This window comes from Eleginops maclovinus, chromosome 15, assembly GCF_036324505.1.
Source record: "Eleginops maclovinus isolate JMC-PN-2008 ecotype Puerto Natales chromosome 15, JC_Emac_rtc_rv5, whole genome shotgun sequence".
NCBI classification, from domain to species: domain Eukaryota; kingdom Metazoa; phylum Chordata; class Actinopteri; order Perciformes; family Eleginopidae; genus Eleginops; species Eleginops maclovinus.
Genome location: NC_086363.1, coordinates 12,203,492 through 12,226,135, shown reverse-complemented (window position 1 = coordinate 12,226,135; position 22,644 = coordinate 12,203,492). Strand labels below are relative to the sequence as shown.

General features: G+C 41.0%; 1 protein-coding gene across 22 annotated transcripts in view; it reads right to left on the bottom strand.

Moving 5' to 3' along the window:
- epb41l2 (erythrocyte membrane protein band 4.1 like 2) overlaps positions 1-21,621 on the bottom strand; it is a 53,345-nt gene extending 31,724 nt beyond the window's left edge. For 19 of the 22 annotated variants that reach the window (XR_010167505.1, XR_010167506.1, XM_063902056.1 and 16 more), the window contains exons 1-6: positions 21,448-21,621; positions 7,354-7,586; positions 6,587-6,772; positions 5,186-5,443; positions 311-415; positions 69-111 (exon numbers count right to left, since the gene is read on the bottom strand). Coding sequence is in view for 20 of the 22 variants with exons in the window: in XM_063902056.1 (XP_063758126.1) it covers positions 69-111; positions 311-415; positions 5,186-5,443; positions 6,587-6,772; positions 7,354-7,572 (811 nt within the window). In the remaining 2 variants the exon portion in view is untranslated. Of the gene's footprint in view, positions 1-68; positions 112-310; positions 416-5,185; positions 5,444-6,586; positions 6,773-7,353; positions 7,587-11,547; positions 11,752-18,005; positions 18,224-21,447 lie in introns of those variants that run through there. The other 3 variants (XM_063902054.1, XM_063902053.1, XM_063902055.1) reach the window with 3 other exon arrangements.
- Between the last annotated feature and the right edge of the window lie 1,023 nt (positions 21,622-22,644).

The window sequence follows — 22,644 nt, the reverse complement described above, 5'->3', positions numbered from 1 at the left end:
GGATGGATTGGTGTATAAATGGATAGATGTATGGATGGATAGAGGGATGAAAAACAAAATGAACTCACTGCGTATCTGTCTCTTGATTTCCTTGGTGGGATCCAACCAAACCTGTGGAGAGGTAGAGAGACAGAGCAGGAAGAAAGTAAAATCACTCTGAGATAATGTATGTCTGTACAGAGACCATGTCTGGAGTTCCTGTATGTGTACGTTACTGAGTTTTAGGGAAAACAGTACATCCTGTGTGTGTGTGTGTGTGTGTGTGTGTGTGTGTGTGTGTGTGTGTGTGTGTGTGTGTGTGTGTGCATACCTTCTGTTCATGGCTGTCAATGTAAGAGAGTCCAAAGTAGTCTTTCTCCATGAGGTTAAGGTGCTCACACACCTTAAAGAAGAGGAACTGGCCCTTGGCACGTTTCTGCAGAAGGAGAGAGAGGATTATAGATTAGAGTGTGTACTGTAATGTATCATTTGATTGGAAAACCATATTTAAAGGGGACATATTATGCTCATTTGCACTCATATTTTGAAGTTGTGTTATAACCAGAACATGTGTACATGATTTCACTTTAAAGAAGAAACGCTTGCTGTCAAGTTTCCTTCTGCATCTTGAGAAAAGCCATTAAAAACTAATCAAAAAAACTCATTTTGTATAGCAGTTGGACACTTGTTCAATCCTCTCAATGCATCCTTGTTTCATTACATCTGTCCCATTTTTCTCTTCCGTTACTTCTCTGTCTCCGGGCAACACATTCCTTCAAAGGCCCAATAAGGGCTTTAGCCATAAAATCCTCCACACTCCGCTATGACAATGACATTTAGCACACATCCATCCATGCATGCACGCACACGAACACACACACACACACAGTGGTGACCTTTAGAAGTGATAGAAGGTCAGACAGAGAGCGGGTGGAAAGAGGGGAAAAAAGATGACAAAACAATGAAATAATGTTCATTTTTTCTCAATAAGTCATCACAGCTTCAGTCTAACACTCAGCAGACACACACACACACACACACACACACACACACACACACACACACACACACACACACACACACACACACACACACACACACACACACACACACACACACACACACACACACACACACACACACACACACACACACACACACACACACACACACACACACACACACACACACACACACACACACACACACACACACACACACACACACACACACACTGTGTGGTGACACAGACAGAGTTGCAGACAGGGCAGGGAGCGTGGTGAAAGTGGAAGGAAAGAGGATGAAAGAGAGCATTTTTCTTCTCGTCCTGGGACAGCTGAAAACATCCGCGGTATTTTCCTATACTTGGAAGCGCATTCACGCTCTCACAGTGTAGTAGCATTATGAACGCTCAAAGAATGTGACCTTTCAGGGTATCTGTGCCAGCGTGCCTTCCGAGCAAGGCAAAGCATAACAACAATTGACACAAAATCTGCAGATGCCTATCACACATAGACATTATCAAGGGATAGGCTTCTGGAAATTAGCATGATTTACCATATCAGGACATATTGCCATGGGAACTGTTGATGTACTCCGACTGGACTAGATGCAAAAATGTATTTTAACCTTTTAAAAATGATACAGCTAGCCTGGGGGCAGAGCTGACATTTTGTCTTTGCGATCCATTGGTACCAACCAGCTAAGGTTTGTCAAGAAGGAGGGAAGATAATGCTCCAAAAAAGAGGAAGAGGGGCCCACTCACCTCAAGATATCATCAAGATAACATTCTATTGAAATCCCACTAAGTTTCAGGCAAAGAATGATATTTTTGCTTATTCCAAAAACAGCTTTCCCCACAGTGGGTTCAACTTGGAAAACTGAGACTCTTTTTGAGTTCACCGGGCCAAACTGCATTCATGTGTGATGATGTTATCCCATAGTAGCCATCTAATTGTATTGGGACCATTTTTTTGAAACTTGAACCCACTGTATACACGGAGCTGTTTTGACCTCTTGGATAATCACAGCCTTATGAAACTTTACAATCACAAACTCGAGACCGAGCCCATACACAGAGGGAATGGCTTTTGTAATTATATTTACAATAAGGGGGATTTTGAGCAGTTTACTGGACAGAATTATACCCCCGATCACAGAAATTACATTACTTGCAGAAATCTCTAAGTTGTTCCTCGATAGAGAACAATCAAAGCATGACATTTTCTGTGGGTTTTCCCAGATTCTTGGTGTCCAAATGTCCTATTTTATGGAGTATTTTTGACAATTTTTATCAAATCACAAGGTCAAGAAGTGTTACATTTGGTACTTAATCTGAATAAAAAATTACATCAACTCAATGCAAAATCACATACCTGCATTGTGATGATATAAGCCTTTACGCAATTTCACAGTTTTTAAAATGACTATTTATCATAATTCATAAACATATGACTAAAACGACTTGCTGCATCTCAAAATCATAACTTAGTCTCAGCTTTCAGATCTTTGCCAAAAAAGGTGCGGGAATGGTCAAAGAGGTTAAACACATCCCCATTCTACTGCTTGTACCCCTAGCAACATGAAGTCCCAACATCCCCAAGTACCTATCTGCTTGAAATGGTAGATTCAGATATACTGAGTCATTTAAATATAATCATAAATAGGAAAAAACCCTATAATGGTCGTATTAGAGCTAGAGAGATGCAGTTCCTGTCCGCATTTTTGTTTGTCAGTGTGAACCTGAGGCAGTAAAGGCCCTGCTGTGTCAAACCCAAAGTAAGTGCGCCTAATATACGCCAACACTACTTGACTCATGTCTGAAAGCTAATGAATTCTATGAAGGGGTACTTAACCGGGTGACACTCAAATCCTGCTGAAAGCAATTCTAATGAAATTCTTAGGAAACAGCATTAAGACCATGTGACACTGTTAAAGAGAGAGGCAGAAAAAAGTCTGGCCCAGATGAAATTATTACACTGGAATACATTTTATGCATCATCAGAGGACAGATGGATGATAGACCAATGGACACGGAAAGGAGAAACTGGTGTGTGTGTGTGTGTATGTGTGTGTGTGTGTGTGTGTGTGTTGGAGGCATGCTGGGCAAAACATAAAATGTAATCTCTGGAATGCATTGTGCATCTCTCCCTCTGACTATGCCAGTGTGTGGAGGGATAGATGGATGTGGATAGGTGGTTGTGTGTGTGTGTGTGTGTGTGTGTGTGTGTGTGTGTGTGTGTGTGTGTGTGTGTGTGTGTGTGTGTGTGTGTACTCCAGGACAATAGCAGTTAGTCGCAGTATCAGCGTTTTCTGTTTGGGAGACAAAGCAGCCACTGTTCAAACAACCGTAGACACTGCTGGGCGTTGGCATGGTGCAGATTAGGAAAGACTTGTTCTCGGGTAAAGTTGCCAGTTGACATCCCTAAAATCCCCCCGAAAATCGAAATCCAATTGCTCACTATTCTTTTGCAAGGCCATTGAATTAACTGCTACAAGCTCCTGGACTGTGGCTATTTCTGGCATCTCCCCTCAGAGTGAGTGTGGGAATGTGAGGAGGGGGTATTGCTAAAAAGCAAAAACAACAAACTGCTTGGGAAACATGTTTTTAACCACAACTATGATAACAACGAGAGAAAAGCAAGATATAAAATTAGTCAAATACCATAGCTAAACACTTTTGTTTTCTCCAGGTTTTTTTTTTTAGTTTCTCAAGCTAATGTTTGAATCACTTTTGTTACACCTTAGCCTTTTGACATTAGCACGTGACGGCTCCATATGAGTATATCCAAGAGTGTGTGTGTGTAGAGGAGTCTGGGGCACGTGCTTGTTAGGGAGCAGCAGACGCATAAAACTAATCTGGTGGGACCCCCATAATCTGCCAGGTTTGTGTGTGTGTGTGTGTGTGTGTGTTCTGGTCACCAGACAAGCCCCCGTAGCGTGCTCTGCATTTATCCCCTAAACCCCGCCCTAAACTATGTGGTGCTTCTGCCATGGCTGCACTTTGGGGGCAGAAAGTTAAACAGCCCCACGCTCAAAAACCACACACACACACACACACACACAAACACACACACACACACGATCCTATTAGCGATCACATCTTTGACTCGGTGCCACTCACGTGTCGTCGACATGACTAGCAGGAGAGCTTAGACGGAGAATGTGTCAATCATTCTGGAGACAAAAACAACTTGTGGATATTTCAATTAACATGTAAATCAGTGTCTAACCAGTCAGTCTTACACTGAAGTGTGCAGGAATAACAGGGGTTTCCTTTCGGCGCAGCACACTAGCCAAATAACTTATTTCTGCATTGTCTGATCTAGCTTTTCCACATTTTTCTAAACAGTTCTGACAAGAAAAACGGCCGAAAATGATGAGGAATTTAAATTAGAAAAATGTGGGATAAAAATAAGGATATTAATAGAGAATAGTTTAGCTTTCGTCATGTTACTTTTCCAGGAAAGAATTCAAGTGTAGAATTACATACACATTCTGGAATTGTGTACACATCAGCCATGGTTTGATCCCATGTGATCAGAACAGAACTATCGGCTTATTTTTCTGATCTAAATAGATAAATGTGGGAAGGCTGCTTGAACGTTACGCAGCAGCATTGTGGAACAGGAATGTCAGAGTCACGTAAGTCAAAGGAATTCAAACACGTCATGCTTCAACTTTTTTGCTGCTTGATACAAAATGAGCTCTTAGAGTAATTTACCATGAATAATATTCGATAACAGTTCTTGTGAGTGACATGCTGGCTCTGCATGCACAGCAAACCACCAATCACAATCCTTTTTGATCAGTTTATGACAAAGCAGGCCTCACTAGTCATCCACCACAGGCGGGGAAATGAGCAGGAGGAAAGCTGGAGCAGAACGATTTGGAGTGGAAATAATTTGGCTACAGAATAGATGGTGTTGGTCACAAACAGGAACTTTGTTTTCTGATGTCAACTCCTGTATTCTTTCATTGCGCAAATATATACATCGCAATTTTTCCAATCATCATGCAGAAATAAGGAGCATACTTCTCTTAAAGCCATCCATGATGAGAATCCAACTGCATCCTCAACATTTTAATTGAGCTGTTGCATTTAAGAGCTCAGAATCTGCAGATTTCTCCTCTACTAAACCCTCCCCTCCTCCTGTTCTCCTCCATGTTGATGTCCTACTGTCTCTAAATGTTGTCGAAGTCTTACCTCCACCTCACAGGTGAAGTCCGTCCCGTCCAGGAGCGTCACGCGGCACACCACCAGCTTCATCTTGCTTTTCCTCACCAGACGAAGAGGAGACTGGAAAATAGATGTATGGCCCTCCTCTCCTCCTTCTTCTCCCTCTTTTTCGCCTTCTCCTTCCTGCTCCTTCTTCTCCTCCTCCACTCCCTCTCCTTCTTCTGTCACCACGGTCTCCTCGGGACTTTTCTCAGCACTCTCTTGCACCTTCTCCTCCTTCGCAGGCTTGACGGAGATAGCGATAAAAGATGTTAAAACATAGTTACACACAGGGCTACCCACTGAAGAACCAATCCACCTTCTCTACAAAAGTCACCGTTTGCTCAGTGGTGGAAGAAATCATGTAACATTTAAAAGTGTTCGAACGTAAGTCCAAAAGAGTACTACTTTCTCTATCTGTCTGCTTTTCTAATCTGAATTTGCAGGCGTTTTTTTTTGGCCTGATTACTGAAATGTTGATGTCACTGGGTGGGCCTGGGTGGCTTAATGTGATCACTGGATGGAATAGTTTATGTGTGTATGAGGGAGAATGACTGTGTGTGTGTGTGTGTGTGTGTGTGTGTGTGTGTGTGTGTGTGTGTGTGTGTGTGTGTGTGTGTGTGTGTGTGTGTGTGTGTGTGTGTGTATATCTCTCTCTCTTTCTCTTGGAGTTTGTCAGTTTCTATCGTGTGAGGTGCTATTTGGCTAACACCACATCAACACTGGCTTAATGTTCAATCGAAAAATGAGGGCGTGTGTCAGCACCGATATGTCTGACAAAGGAAGACATTTGTTTAGGCAAATTCATCTACTCATCAGCTTACTGTGTGTGGTCGATTATCATATTTGGTCTGCTACCTTTGAACAGGGCATATCTCTCATAGTGACAATGGAAATCAACATTAAACCTTAACCTTAAAACTACAATAGCTGTTTACCCGTTCATGCTTTTATTTCGACTAAACAAACAACATGTAAATACGTGTGCTTTGGATGGTGGGAAGGTGGATTTAGCTATATTTGAACAGAGCCAGGCTATCTGTTTTCCATTGTTGCCAGTCTATGCTGAGCTAAGTTAGCATGCTGCTGGTTTTATCTTTATATCTAGCAGACATATATGAGAGTAGTATCAATCATCATGATCTAACTTTCAAAATCTTTGGCATGAAGGTACATTAAAGTAACTTTATCAACACTTACAGGTTGCTGCAAATACCTTTTGTTTGAATATATTTGATGTTTCAGTTTAGTTTGCTTTCACAATTCTCTCCTTTTCCATGTTGTTTAATAACCAATATTTTGGGAGAATATTTGTGAGGGATCACGCCTCAACTAAATCTCCTATCATGTGTGATCTTGCGGACTAGATGGAGACCCCCCACCGTCTACCTCGGTGTCTGCACTGGCTGTGGAATGAGATTCTGCTTCTTGTTCCTTCACTTCGTCCGACTTCACGGCCTCCTTCTCTTCCACTTCCTCTGCGTGACCGTTCACTTCGGGGACAGGCCCGTCCTCTTCCTGCGTGTCCTTGCTATTGCTTTCCTCTTTGGGTGGCTCCTCCTTGGTCGGGGAGGTCTTTGAGAGTAAGGGTGGGGTGAGAAAAAGCTGACATTTACAAACCCAACCAAACACAGGTGGAATGAGTCCGTAATCTGGGAATGAGTTAGCATTGAAGCACTTCTGTGTTCTATCGTCCAGAAAAGATGACTGAAATAACGTCAGAGGGTGACACAAGCTTACGAAATGTTCATGTGGTCTTCTAGGGCATAAATGATGTCAGTAAATACCACACTCTTGAATGTCTGAAGCTTTTGCCTGTCTTAAAGAAGGGGTTTGCTTAAACGTGCAGAAGAAAAGTAAAAAAGCAGTTGGCCTTTAGTCCAGTGGTGAAAAGACGCTATGTGACTGGGCGGAGTTTTGTTTATAGCATTACATTAGTTATTTTTTAGTGAGTTAGTTGTTCGTATGCTTCAAAATGTATGAAAGAGTTGTTCATTTGTGGGGATCATACTGCTGAGCAAATAGCGAGTAAATTAAATCCAGTGGAAAAAGAAAACATTGTCAAGCGATCTCTTTTCAAGCTATCAGATATCTATCAATTACAATTGGAAGATAAAAACCAAATTTAAGTATAGTAGGTCTATATAAGGCTTTACCTGGCTCTGAGACTTCTGCTTCTTAAGCCATGTGGGCAGGTAACGAGCGATTCCTTTCCCCTCCTTCCCGTCTTTCTCCTTCTCTTTTTCCTTGTCCTCTCCCTCGGCGTCAGTTACTTCCTGGGCTCCTTCTGAGGCCTTTTCCGATTGGTCGGTCTCAGCCGCTGACTCCTCGGCTTTCTCCTTCACCTCTGTCTCAGAGCCCGCTTCTGTTGTCATGGTGACACGTCAACCTGCAGCGCGAGGAAGGAGAGAGGTAGACGAGCATTAGATTTGATAGTATTACAGGACCAAACATTTAAAAAAGGAAGTCTCTTATCTTGAATAATACATAGATCTTATTCAGGATTTATTTACTTAGAACTTTAAAGATATGCCCAAAAATAAATGTATTTCTTTTATTCTTTATTTTATACTTAATGTAACGATATCACTTTCTTTGGGCTACTGGTATATCACAGAGAGCTGGAGAAAAATCAGACTGCTCCACTGAATTTGGCACAAATATGAATCTTTCATGGCAAGCAACTAACACTTTAGTCTGGAGTATATTTTATAAATGACCCACGTGGTCTCTTTTTTCACCGAGCTATCAATGTTTCTCTTAAAATGGGAATAAGACAGAACGGTAGATAGATAAATATATAATATATAACACAGATATTAAATCTATGGCAGTAGTATCAATGCAGCCGTCTAGTTCACAGCTGCTAGCACCTGAGCTCAAGGCTGTTTGAAACATTAGCTGTTTGAATGGAGCAGCCCGAGTCTCTTTTTACACAAAAACACAATAACAAAAGCGTTTAGGATGTCATTATGTCACACACCGAGTTTCATCTGGGTCAGCAGCTGGTTACAAGGAGTGTCACACATATACACACACACACACACAGTGAAAGAGGGGAAATTACTCAATTCTTAATATGTGAGTCATTGCTTTTAGCCTGCAGCTGTGGTCAACACACACACAACACACACTCTTCAACCCAAATATCTTTGGCAGCGCTGTCCACACACACCCTCATAGTAATTTGGCATGACACTCGTTTCATGATAACACTCGATGACCCGTGAAATTGTTCTGGAGGGGAAGGCGAGGTCAGAATGTGCAAACCTGCTCACGAAGGGAGTCCACCTACGTACACACGGTCTGCTTTTAAGTTATGAATTTGAGTTTCCAAACGAGTGCCTTCAGGCTGAGGGTTAGGCATGATTCATACTCTATTGAGTCATTGTCATCGTTGTCCCTCTGGCCCTCTCCTCTAATTCCATTATTCATTACGTCGTCTGCATTTTACTTTCTGACCGTCTAACCGGTCCTCCCACTTTCTCTTTTCTGCCCTGCCACGTTCAATAAGACAGGACGCGCACACACACACACACACACACACACACACACACACACACACACACACACACACACACACACACACACACACACACACACACACACACACACACACACACACACACACACACACACACACACACACACACACACACACACACACACACACACACACACACACACACACACACACAGTGTGTCAGTAGAGGGGGTGGTGGAAGGGGAGTAAAAATAGAACAGGTCTCCTTACGCATGATCGGCTAATGAGGCAGGGAGGTGAGGAAGGGATGGAGAGAAAGAGAGGTGTGTGTGTACTGTAGGTGTGTGCAAATGTCAGAGAGGCAATATAAGTGTGTTCTTGTGTGAGGAGAAAAACAACACCATATTTTTTCAGGAGGGAATCCTAGTGATATAACAACAAATAGCATTTGACGCCAAGCCTCTTGGTTCTTATTAACGATCATTGGAATCAGGTCAGTAATACAACTTTGGGATTGTTCCATTTTATGGACGGACATATCCATCTGTAGGTCAGATGATAACTCAGTTACTTGGTGAACACTGGAATATTTTAAGATTTATTGGATGGGTTTCCGTTAAATCTGTTATAATCATTCATGATCCCCAGAGGATAAATCGTACCGATTATTTTATATTCCTTTTTACGTCACCATAAGTTCAAGTTGCAGTCATCCAATAAAGTATCTTTACATTTTTCTATAGAGATATGATGTGTAGATGTTAAAATACTTAACTTTGAACCTATGATCACGCTAAATGGAATATAAAAGATTTAGATGTACCCTCTTAATGGCTTTGCTGAATCCATCTACAACTGAGGCATCTTTTTTTGATTGTGAGGGGAAAATACGGAACTATGGTTTGTAGATTTACTTTTTTAGGTTAGATTCACAGAGGGATCTTACAAGTAAAAATGAGTGTGGTCAAATAGATAATAGATATATGAAAGGTATGTTGCGAACAAAGATTGTATTACTTATTTTTTGCGATCCCAATGTTTCGGCAGATTAAATATTGTATCAAATACATGATATGCATTATTCAAAACCCATTTTTGATTGTTTTAACGATACTTAATTTATACATATACATTATAACATCTTAAAATATGTATCAATTGCCAAAAACTATTATTCAGGCATTTCAAATGTTCTACAATTATTTAGCAGCCCTGAAATATGTTTACTTTTCCCTAAATTTGGTTATTTGTGGTACAACTTTTCTTTACTTTGAATTAGGTATTTACAGCAAATTTTATATCTGAAAAACTGAAAGATGAATACTCCATGTCTTGTATTCATCTTTCAATAAAGTTGGGGGTAGTTGTGAACAGTGCAGGCATGATTAAAAGGTTGAAACTGAGGAAGGATTTGGGAAATGTTAAGAGTGTGCAGGCTCACATCTGCGCAGGCGATCTCACTACATTTTTAATCACCTTGAGCATATTTTGCTCACGCTTGGGTCATGCCCAATTTGCTCCTTCAACCCTTCAGTAGTCACCTCTGCTGCATCCTGACTGCAGTTCCCCCCCCAGCCCCTCAGAGACCCTGGGTTTCTCAATGGACTCGCTAGCAGTGTATCTGAGTGTTTGTGGAGTTGGCATCCGAGTGCAGCTTTTTTGCAAGATGTTCGTCACGGCCTCCTCTTTAAACCGGGGAGCCTTGTTTACCTCCCTCGCAACTTTATAACTCACCCTCTCCTCTCTTTCTATCTTCCACTCTCCGGCCCAGGGTGCCTCTTTCTCTTTTTCACTAAATCTCTGCACTCATCGCGCTCTCTCAATCCCTTTCTTCCGGGCCCCATTCAATCCCTCTCCAATCGTCCACTCGCATTATCTCCCCCTAAACCCCCTCCTCGGTCTCTCTTCTTCCCACAGTCCATTAAAACAATACCAGTAACATTATTGCACTCTCTCTTCATATACGTAAACTCGTCTAAATAACATCTAATGTAAGTCCTTCTTGGGGGGACTTGAATATTTCTATTATCTACTACGTTAGACTTTGTCTCCACCGCATCCCAGAGTACTTTTTACTGCATAACATTAATTTGACGTCTGTTATTACATTAAAAACACGATGTGATTATATTATCTATACTGAATATATACACAGTAGTAGAGAAAGTATCCAACAGTTCTTCCACATTGAAACATTACAACGTTTTTGCATGTCATGTAATGTTAGAGACTTTAAAAAAGCTTATTCTCCCAGAATAATACAACCTTTTGAATAAGGAATACCTTTATATTTGATACATTCTGCTGATCTGTATTTTCACTTTTTCTACCACTGGTCATATGAATGGATTAAACATGCTTTTAGCAGACCTGCGTCATAAACTCACCTCGTGTATGAAAGAGGTTAACAGATGTTTTCTTGTATCATCAAGAAAGTATGTCTCTGTTTGAGGCAAGAACTGTATTATTACACAGTCCATTAGCAGCCTTCAGTAACCCAGTTGTCTAAATAGGCAAAGAAAAGCCTGCAGATTGAGACACATGTGAACTCGTTTTTTTCATCAACACCGTTCTTCTTTACATCTGTTCCCCTTACTTAGCATATCTCAATGCATTTCCCTCATCTTATCATCTGTACATATTTGCTAGCTACTTCAAAGCAGCTATCAGTGTTTAGTTTAGTTGTATTCTTTATCTTATTATTTGTCTGACTCGATTAGAATATGAAGTGTTCTTGCGGCAACTTCCACTTGCTGTAAGTACGCTATAAACAGCCTTTCCACATGACCGTCACAAGACACTCAATCCATCCCTTTACCACCTGGTGTGCTAGTTTCTGTTTTTCAAACGAAAAGTAAGTCCTTACCTATCGTTGCTTCTCTTGCTCTCCTGTTTCCTTCTAATGGTCCTCACTTTCTTTCACTCTTATTCTGTCTCTTCTTGCCTACATGTGCCTTACTTTCACTTCCCACGTCTTAGATAAATGCCTGCCCTACAAACCGTCATTGCCACTTTCTCGCTCCCATCCTCCCTTTCTCGTCTCTCCTCGGAGCTCTGCTTCCCCTCGGGACGTTCGCTCAGAGAAACAAGGGCAGAAACGTAGAGGGTGGGGGGGGGGGGGGATTGTGTGAAAGAGAGGAGTAGAGTGGAGGCACAGGGAGGGCTGGAGGAAGAGAGATGGCGAGAGTCAAAAGAAGGATGGATGAAGGAGAAAGGAGGAGAGAGACCACTGAGTGCTAATAGATGCTAGCGTGGACTATCCTTTACTGAGTCATTACATCCCACTGGCCTCTCCTATTTTGCAAAGTCATTCTTCTAAGGATAGACATCATTAGTTAAAGATATTATATCAATTACACAGAGACCTCTTAGACAATTAAGGGAGACGATGATGTGCCCGGATATTCTATTTTGGTTCAAAAGGCCTGTGGCTAGAGTGCTGTCTTTTATATACACTTGTACAGATTCCACATACGCGTCCATGTCCTCATTTCCAAATTTAGACTGTTTTCATCCCTCAACAGGGCTTGAACTTGAGGTCGTCTTGAGGATGGGGCAAAAAAAACACAGGAGATAGACCTAGCCCTAAATAAACAAAGCTGTGTTTGAATAATCACGTAAATGTGTCAGAAAGTGGTCAATCAACCTTTGACACATATTTTGTAACAAATAATAAGTGAGCTGATTAGGAGTTTTATCATTTGCATGGTGTTTATTATTTATGATCACTTTTGGTTTATGACATCATTTTATGATGTTGGTTTTTAATGGGTTTTGTTCAGATTACATTTAAAGGCCGCTTCAAGAAACAGGTGAAAAACAAATCATACAAAGCAAAGATATATTAGTTTTATCAATTCCTATATTACAACCTTTCTCTGATTGTTTTACTTTTAACAAATGATATGTCAGAATTAGGAATCTAATCATCCCATGGTGTTTTATTTATGACCCACAAACATTTTATTTTTGGAAAATATTTGAGTTTAAAACAAACAGCCTTCTTTAAATTGGTATATTAGTTTGTGGCGAATTTAGTTTTCAAGATGGTTGGTAAGGTGGTGAAGAAAAGTGTGAGCCCTGCCCCTCACACTGTCACAGCCACCATAGTGCACAGATACACGCACTAAAGCTCTCCCACTTACTACTTTATTGCTTTCTGTCTGGCTTTTTAGGGGTTGTCGTCCTGGCAACAACAACTTCCGGAACTAGCCTGTGGCCCGGAGATACCATTTTATGGAGGAACGATCACAGCAGTGAGTGCAAAAGTCAAAAAGGTTGTTTTTAACACTGACCAACAGATAAAGCAGATATGACAACCCTCCAATAAAAAAAAATACAAAAACAATATCAGTACCCGCCCACATGGTGTTAGGGGCGGAACGGGGGGGGGAGAGGAACTGGTTTCCATGGCAACGGCATTCATAGACTACAACAATAAATCCCCATGGAGACAAGAGATTACCACAGCGAAAATACAGATTAGTGGACGAGCGCGGAAGTGACAATGGGGATTATTACCGTGCCTGAACCCATTTCAAACCACATCAGATTCAATACTGTAGATATTACAGGCTGGACATGAGGAACTGCAGCACAGTCCCCCCCCCCCCCGACCCCACCCCACTCACTGAGGCACCACACCCACTGAAGAAGTAGGTGCTTGGCCCATAAATGATAAGTGGGAGGGGTGGTCCAATCAGACCAAAATAATGTTATAGAGTCATACCACCGACGGCATACATCACAATACAGTTAGTGAGCTGTAAAGGCAATGATCGGCTAGGTTGTTTTTTCCAAATTGAGAAAACATCCATTCATTCCAGCAAGCATCACTATAGTTTGATTAAATGTGAGAAGTGGGCAGTGCAATTTTAGCAGCAAGGGATGTTTTTGTACCAGAAAATCACAAATATGTTCAAAGGATGTTTGTTTTTAACACTTAACATATAGCTATAAATTCAACCTCATGTCACAACAGCCCAAGAGAAGCTGAGAATGATAGTAAAACATTGAGGTTGTGGTTTGTTTGACTGGATTAATAATAAACCACTTCTTATTTTATTATATTCACATTTATTGTTGTAATATATTGCGAAATGTGCTTGTGTTTATACTTCTCTATTTGTATTATTTTTTTATTACCCCTCCTAATCACTGTATGTATAAACTTTTTTTTTTTCTTATTTTATATCATATTTTTGAATTGCACATCAACTTTAACTTCCTATGTTTCAATAAAAAAATGATTTGTATTTGACTGTACTTTAGCTTTTGATTTTATTCTAAAAAAGGGAGCAATTATCCCAAACCCAATTTCCCCAGGAACAAATAAAGTATTCAGATTCTGATTTAATACTACATTTATCACAACTTTGTGGAAATAAATGAAACTCAACCATTTTGTCCCTGAAGCTGCAATGCTTTCTGTCAGTTAATTACTGATTGTCTGTGTCACTTCTTTCTTCACTTGATCCAATGTTTATTTGTTAAACAGTTTTTTTTAACTGCGCTACAAAGGTTGTTTCTTACTGGGTGCAGTGGCTTCCAATAAACTAAGCATTAGAATCGTAATGCTCCTTCATTCAGCTGAAACTAATGAATTAAAAGGAGTCCAATCCAGGCGATCACACTGGGACGTCCCGAATGTAAACACTGACGCAACGAGCGGTCAGCTTTTCAAACTGTTCCGCCCGCCTCGTTCCAACAGCTGACGGTTACTCAGCACCAGTTTGGTTTTGAAATAACCACACGCGTACAGGCAGAATCCTAATCTGTGCTGTTCTCTTGTACGATCTGCCCATCTGTCACGCAAAGACCCACACACACACACACACACACAGATGCCAAACACTCACAAACGGATTCCAAAGCATGTAAACACACACAAGCAAAACTAATGATAACCACACCGGAGATGGTGATTCACGCGGTTACTCACACAGGCTGCTGGTGTGAACATTTTTGAACATGTCTGTCTGTCTGTCCCTACACTGCACTCTGACCCTCAAACGGAGGATTACACAGAGGATAATCCCTGTGTATGTATGAGTGTCTGTCTGTCTGTCAATCCACTCATCCCTTCTTTCTCTCTGTCTGTCTGTCTCTCGCAGCTACACCTTATAAAAACGTCACCTACCTTTTTTGCGGCCTTCAGTTTGAGCTCATCTTTAAGGAACTGTCACCTCATGGTGTGTGTTTAAATGACCAATACTATGTTGTTACTTTTGTTACCGTGTCATTACTGTCCTCTCAGAAAGGCTAGTGTCACCTGCAAAATATATAGCAAGAAAATCACTTTTTGCACTCTAAGAAGGTCAGGATGCTTCATTTTAAGACTTGACAGTTAACTTACTTTGTTAGCATGTCCTGAAATGACAATGCGATGCCTTACTGTTGCACCATATTAGCATTTTAGTTAGCATTGTTTCCAATTCTTCATTGCAAAGGTAAAAAACACAGCTTTTTCTATTACTGTCAAAACGTGTGATGCGAGTCTGCGGAAATTGAAGGCGACATGAAATGATTTATTAGCACCTAATAACAATATAAACAATACTTTATGAACTCCATATTGTAACTCTCCCTCTTTCTGTGGGCATGCGAGTGTGTGTGTGTGTGTGTGTGTGTGTGTGTGTGTGTGTGTGTGTGTGTGTGTGTGTCTGTGTGTGTGTGTGTGAGAGACAATAACGGGTTGGCTGATAACTACCATTGTTAGCCGCTAAACACCCCTATTCAGCGATTAAAGCAGTCAGGCGCATGTGCCCTGTCTCAGTGAATGTGTGTGCATGCATCGAGTGTGTGTGTGAGAGAGTATGGGCGGGTCACCGGAGTGCATGAGAGGAGATACTGTTTTGCTGTGTGTACGTGAAAGACGGGAGAGGCATTAGCTGAGAGGAGAGAAAGAGGAAGCGAGAGAAAGACAAACAAAAGGCGGCGAGTCTCGTGTTGAAAACGCGTTGCTCGCCTTGGTCTCTCTAGTACCAGAGACAGCAGTGGGTGTGGTGCTACTATGGCAACGCACATCCCATAGAGGACAACAGGTGTTAAACAAATGACTTCATTGGCATCGTGGCTCATTACTACAGCTGCCCGGAGAGGCAACTTGATACACGACACAACGCCAGGGAATAGCATCCTCAGGCGAGGGCGGGGCAATATTTTGATACCACATCTATTTTATGAGGCTAAAAACCTTCGTGTTCTCTTTTCTAGATTTCAAAGGCTTCAGTGATGTACTTTTCTGAACTAAGAAGACAGTTCAAGCTGTTCTACTGTTTTCCTTTAGCCAGTTAGTCAATAAATCAACATTACTGGTGATTATACATCAACTTCTTACTGTGTGAATAGGGTTAATAGCAACCAGCAGTCAAACCTTAAACTTCTTCACAACATCAAGGAGTTGAATATGTATTTTCTCAATATCACTTAGCCCTAACTCAGGCGCAGATGGATTTCATTTAAAATTGGACCAAGCATGGTATCTTGATATCATGTTAACACCTTTATCCAGCCTAATATTAGTCAGAGTGGTCAGCAGCACTTGTTATTTAGTGAAAATTGAAGCACCCCACACGCAGAGCTGCCTGACATTCATTTTCAAATACTACCCTTGACCCTCAACTCTAAAATTAGACCGTCCCCTTGTGAACGCAGTGAGATGTCCTCATTTCTAGAACATCAACTCCTCTAAAGTCCAGACACACACTCAATCGTCACTAGGAGAAATATGTTGCAGCAACTGGCTCTTATCATCAGGTCACTGACAGGACCAGACAGAATATTTAAACCCCCCAGTATCAGCTAATCCCAGACCGGCCACCTCTGACCCCCTAACCAGGAAACAGGAAGTGCGGCAAAAGGGGGCAACTTCAATCCCCTTCTCCCGTTTCACTCGGGTAATCCTTTTCTTTATCTCCAGTTCTCATTTTTAGCCCGGCATACGTCTCGGTATCTTTATCCTAAAGAACCTGTCAACATACAAACAGGAAGTGGAAAACATCCGTCGTGTTTTATCTGAACAAGTAAAATTCACGTCTGAGTTTTCCCCACTACCCCTCTCGTTACTTAATAGTTATTCTCAGTTTCAAGCTGTGGGAAACACCGTCTATTGACCTTGATTCCCCCCCCCCCCCCCCACACACACACATACAAACACAAAGTTCACAGGGTTCCTTACTCCCTTTCCAAGATATTTTTCCAAACTTCGGATCTTCTGAAAGGCTACTAATGAGAAGTTAGCTGCTCTGCACTCGCTCTCAACCCTCAGACACTCCCTCTCCTCTCACTTCCGTTTCCTCCCCTCATCCCTTCCTCTTTGCCTTGGTATCCCACCTCCACTGTGCTCCCCACTTCTTCTCCTAACAACCCTAACCCTGTTATTGGGACACTCCAATGAATAGTTGACACAGAATGAACGAAGTCAATTAATGAAACGCCAAATGAATGAATCCATCACATCTTAAATCAGTGAATGAGTGACTTTTCCCTATTTTCTATCATTTATAGACAAAAGTATGAATCAATAATGTAAACAATGTCAGTTATAGCCTTTGGTGTTGGCTTTTTTAATGATTTTTAGGGTATACAAAGGTAATTTTGTTTATCACATTGAGGGACGTTTCTGCATCTTGATATTCTGAACGTGTGTCGAAGACTTGCAAACGTACAGACAAATCAAAACATATTGGTTCTGAACACTTCTTCAATACTAATATTCCAAAAAATGCCCTCATAGTTGGCTCAATCTTTCCCTCTGGTCTCAAAGAAGGTTCCAGCGTTTTTTTTATTTTTATCAAAGCTAGATATTTAACTTTCGTGACAACACTACTTGACAGCACAAAGACTGAGTGGGATCAGATGCGAGTATTTATCTCAAAATATAATACATTGGCAAACATTTTCTCCCAAAGAAGTGGCTTTTTGAAAAGATGAAGGCTGGTCCCGCTCCGCTCAGCCCCTCTGTGTGAGAATGTGACCCTATGCTGATTAATCTGTTTTTAACCACCTCTGGCCCCCTGCCAAAGCCACAGGCCCACGCTCTCTCCCTTGTTTTTTATTCTATCGCTTCTTTCAGAGCTGGCCACTTGCTGGGGGAAAAAAAGTTTGCCCTCTCTTTATCCTTCCCTTGTGTTAAAATGTTACCTTTCAACACAAGGGGTTTCTATTCTCCTCTAATAGACCCTTTTCACAACTAAAATATGACTCTTCTTCTTTTCAACTTTTAATTGACATTTAGCCGACCCTTTTACCTCCTTCTCCATTATTCTCCCCTCCATCACCCATGTCCGCTTCATCTCCAACCTTAAACTCACCCCACCTTACCTTCTCCCCCCGCTCTCCTTCTCCTCACTGTCTCTGTAGCGGTAATAAGCTGAACATTGCATTACAGTTTCCATTCATCCGCGCCGCTCTGATCTTCTCTGCGTGAATACGAGTCCTGTGGTGCCCGCTGGACTCGTACAGCTCTGAAAACTAGAGGCTAACAGGCGGCAGTCACGGCTCACTGCGACACTGTAGAATATGTCCACCTTTAGTAATTGTTGTGACTGATGCAATGTGGCTACAATCATGGAGGAGAGGAGCGTTTTGTAATGTGATTATAGTATTAAAACCGGCTTAATATAGAGGGGGGGGCGGACGGGGATAAATTGTGCTAGTCTACACAACTGGAAATCTTATTCAGAACATTTGAGAGATTTTGGTTTAGTACGTTCCTTTACAGTACTCTCCACCCAATGTGGGACAGTAGGACTATCTGTGTGTGCCTGAGTTGATGTGACGTGTTATGCTCCTGTTGAACCGACAGGGTCACACACAAACACACACACTCAGGGATGTTCCCATAGCCTTTCCGAATGGTTAAGCAATATCTCTCACTCTCTCCGTCGCTCTCACTCAGCCTCTCTTTTTTTCCCCTTCGTGTCCACTCACTTCCTCCATGCTTGTATATGTATTCCATCCTTTCTGCTTTTTTCAAACCATTCTCTACATTCATTTTGTCCCTTTGTGTCTCACCAACATGCCCTTTAAACTCTCAGAAAGGTACAAATAGAGTACTGCACCTGCATAAAATACGGAAAATGTAAATAAAAGAAGCATGATTTGCTTTTACTTTCCCCTTAAGGCAGTGACAAATGAGTATTTTTTTCATCACAGTTGAATCATAACACCTAGGGAAGACTATTCTTAGTTATTAATACACTTTTTAAAGGTCCCAAAGTATCACTGTCACATTGTCACATGTTTTTTGATCCATTTTAAAGACTTTAATTTCCATTTTTAGAGCTTTGGTCACCCGAGTTTTGTGAAATTGGAAAGGACTGTATCACAGAAAAGAAACTCTAAAATCATTTTTAATAAAATACACAGATCCAAATATGACTGTAAATGGACAATGGTCATATTAAAGTTGGGAAAAAAATATGCATTCATTCTGGCTAACACAGACTTAGTTCCATCCAGCTTTAATGAGCGGATACTCTAACCAGAACACCCAATTAGGGCTTCTCATTAGTGGCTTTGACAGAGCTGCCACTGTTCGACTCATCCTGAGAGTCTGAGAATGAGCATGATGGTACTGATGATTATACTGTAGATAAACTACACAGAGACAGGGCCTGCCAGGAGAAACACAAGAGCTTTCACTGCTGGATTTCCCTTATAGTTTACCAAACCAAGTGATTGGTTCAGTAAAAGTAAACGGGTGGGTATACTCATTTTGTCGTCGATGTACTGTAACTGGTGAGCTTTGTGGATGATGACTTATCATCCACATGACTTATGTAACTGCTTCAATCTCACAGCGCTTCCACCAGGGTCTTAAGAGGGCTTTAGGTGGTCCCGGGTTTGTGCATACAGATTATGGTCTTGTCATCATATATTTAAAAAAACAGACATGCGTACATTATGTAAGGAAAATGTCCTGTTGTGTAGTTTATGCCCATTTCATCAGAACAATGCAAAGGAACAAAGAGGTAAGGTCCTTTGTAATTTTTTTATAACAATTTCATTGTTTTCCGCTCATTATTTATGGAAAGCCTCCGATGCATTTGTTACAATGCCTCAAGTCCCACATGCACCACTTGTCCATGACATTGTCCCGGCCCTGATGTCCTCCATTTCTGTCTAACCTACCTTCTTTTCCCTTGAGGAGAAATTGCAAAAGGTGGGTTGAACTAGACACATTAAACTCTGAATTGAAAACACCACCCATCAGCTAGTTCATGATAAATTGTATAAAAAGGAGACAAATGGCTTTGGTAGTAAATTGGATTAAATCTGTGGCACCACACAGACATTGATTACGTTCAGCAGAATTGAATCAGAGGATGTAACAGATGTGTTCGCCAATTGCCACTGATTTTTTTACACGTCAGCACAATTTCAGCTCAGTCCAGTATGTCTGTCAGTTTGCCTATCTGCCTGTGAAATATTTGAACCTTAGCCATCTGTCAAACAAAGTATGACTTCTAAAGGCTCTGCCTGGGAAATACACACACATGTTAAGTTCTACATGCACACAAAGTTCAAATAGTAGGAAGAGTATGAGATAAGGGCAAGGGCAGATCCAACAACTAAAACTTTAGAAGGTTTAAAATCCACTTTAAGCCAGAAATGTACCATGCATTGTATGCTTTAAATCTCTTTCTTCACATGAGTTTGAACAACAGTTTAAATGATCAATTGTGGCCAAAAATGTTTACTTCCAAATTGAAAATGAAACAAAAAAAGCACCCTTTTTGTTCATATTTAAATAAATTGAATATTGTCTTTTATGGATTTGTGTCAAAGTAAAAGTAACTACCACCTCAGTTGTGGCTCTGATAAGTTGGTATGGGTTGTCATGGCCTTAACTTTTCAATCTTAAAAGACTTATTGAGAACAAGAATAGTGTTAACCTTCATTTATGATGAATCTTCTTTTCCTGAAATTCAAGAATTCCTTGGTTGCCAAAGCACAACCTGGGACTAAAACACATCTTTTAAATCCGCCAAAGAAACCAGAACTGCATTTCCCAGACATCTTTGAGAACCACTTTCCAGAATCAAACCATATGAATCCTTGGAAAACAGTTAAATAGTAAAACAACGTGTAACTTTACTAACTGACGGAAATAACTGGCGGAAAACACCGTTTAAAAACATAGTTACACGACGAGCACAAAGGATAAAGTGACATAAAATAAAATAATGTGGTCATTCTCTACACATGTGTGTCTTTATCCCACAAAAACGGACGGGACGGATGTTTGAATAGTCTTCAAACGTTAACATCCTAACGTAACATAGCGGAGGGATTCACCTACACCAGGAAATACAAGCACCACTAGCAACGTAAAAAGGTGTATTCATTTGCCAAATGGCTTTTAAACATGCCATTTACGCTAGTTCTGTGCTAAGCGTCTCCACGCAATATTTGGTGCTACCCGCATAAAAACCTGTACGGCGGCACATGAAAGTAGTTTAGGTGATGATAACATGAGGTAATGTGGGGGAAGATAGGCGCCATGCAGAACATTATATCGGAGGTATGACTGTGACTCCAGATAACGGATTTTAGTGGGAAGCATGCGGTTTGCTTGACCATTTCCTCAAAAAAACGCTTTTGGTAATGTATTTGTGAGTGCAGGTTGAGCACCTTCACATATTTAATGCAACTACATCGACATCTAAAAACGTTAAATCCCCTAAAAGCATTCAAGCAGTCGCGGTTGCTGATGTATACATCACGTGATTCCAAAAAAGGTGGTCAAATTGAACGTTACCTGTTGTATTTTTCAACGATGCGTGTTGAGAACTTTTCCAAACGTGGCCTCTCACTCTGTTCTCCTCCAAAAAATAACGTACGTCCCACTATCTCAGCCTGCAAAAATCTCCACTACAGTCCACACCGAAAATCTGGCTCGGGCTCAAAAGCAGACTTGCCCATCATCCCCAAGACCCGCCCCTTACAGTGCAAAACATCTTGTAGCGGTCTGTCATTGGCTCAGAGGGGTCACTGTATTATAACCTGAGATGGGATTGGTCGCCTGCCTTGTCCATTTGATTTAGAGGGACGTTCGATGCAGATGTGGCAGTACAAGCGTGGCGAGGTAGCCCCCTCTAGAGGACGAATAGCAACACTGCAGAAGATTGAGGTTGACTTTAATTAATTTTTTCTCATATTCTTAGGACCAAAATTAGAATAGAAAATGAGTGACCTCGAGAGCAGGTCATATTTGAATTACTTAAAATTACAAGTTGAGGGTTTACTTACACACAACGGAAACACTAGTCATTGTATAACTTAAGGTACGTCCATGGCACACACACTTCTTGCATACTGTATATACCCACACCAAGATTAGGGAAGCTCAAGTAATAAGCTTATAGCGTAAGGGAACGTGGAGATTTGCACAAAAGAGGAGTAAACAACCACATTAGAACACATCAATGTATACAATAACACAAACAACTACAAAAGGACACGAGTGAGTGAAATACTTTTTATAATCACAAAAAAAAGGATAATTTTTAGTTAGAAAGAATCACATCATGCACACAAAAGGCTTATTTCAGTGGACTCACCATTAGTAGTGTCCAGCAGAGAGGCCAGTAGAGTGTGAACACACAAACATAGAAGAATGGAGACAAGGAGAACACAAAATCAGATATTTCTTTCAACCCTTGGCACAACAACATTGTTATTTCAAGTGCATATGCTAAAGATGCATTCCCTAAATCTATTTTAAAACCAAACGTAAGTAATGATAGATCATAATATATTCTTCTCTAATAACACTACATTGATCAAATACAGTTTACCGGCTGTTTGGTTACAATTACATAAGGCAAAACAGCTGATTATTGTCACCCGTAATCAATCTAATTTAATTGGTGTAATATCCACATGTAGGTAGAGTTAAAGGAAACACACCCACGCTAGCACATTTAATCACAGAAATAATGCACTGCTGAGTGAA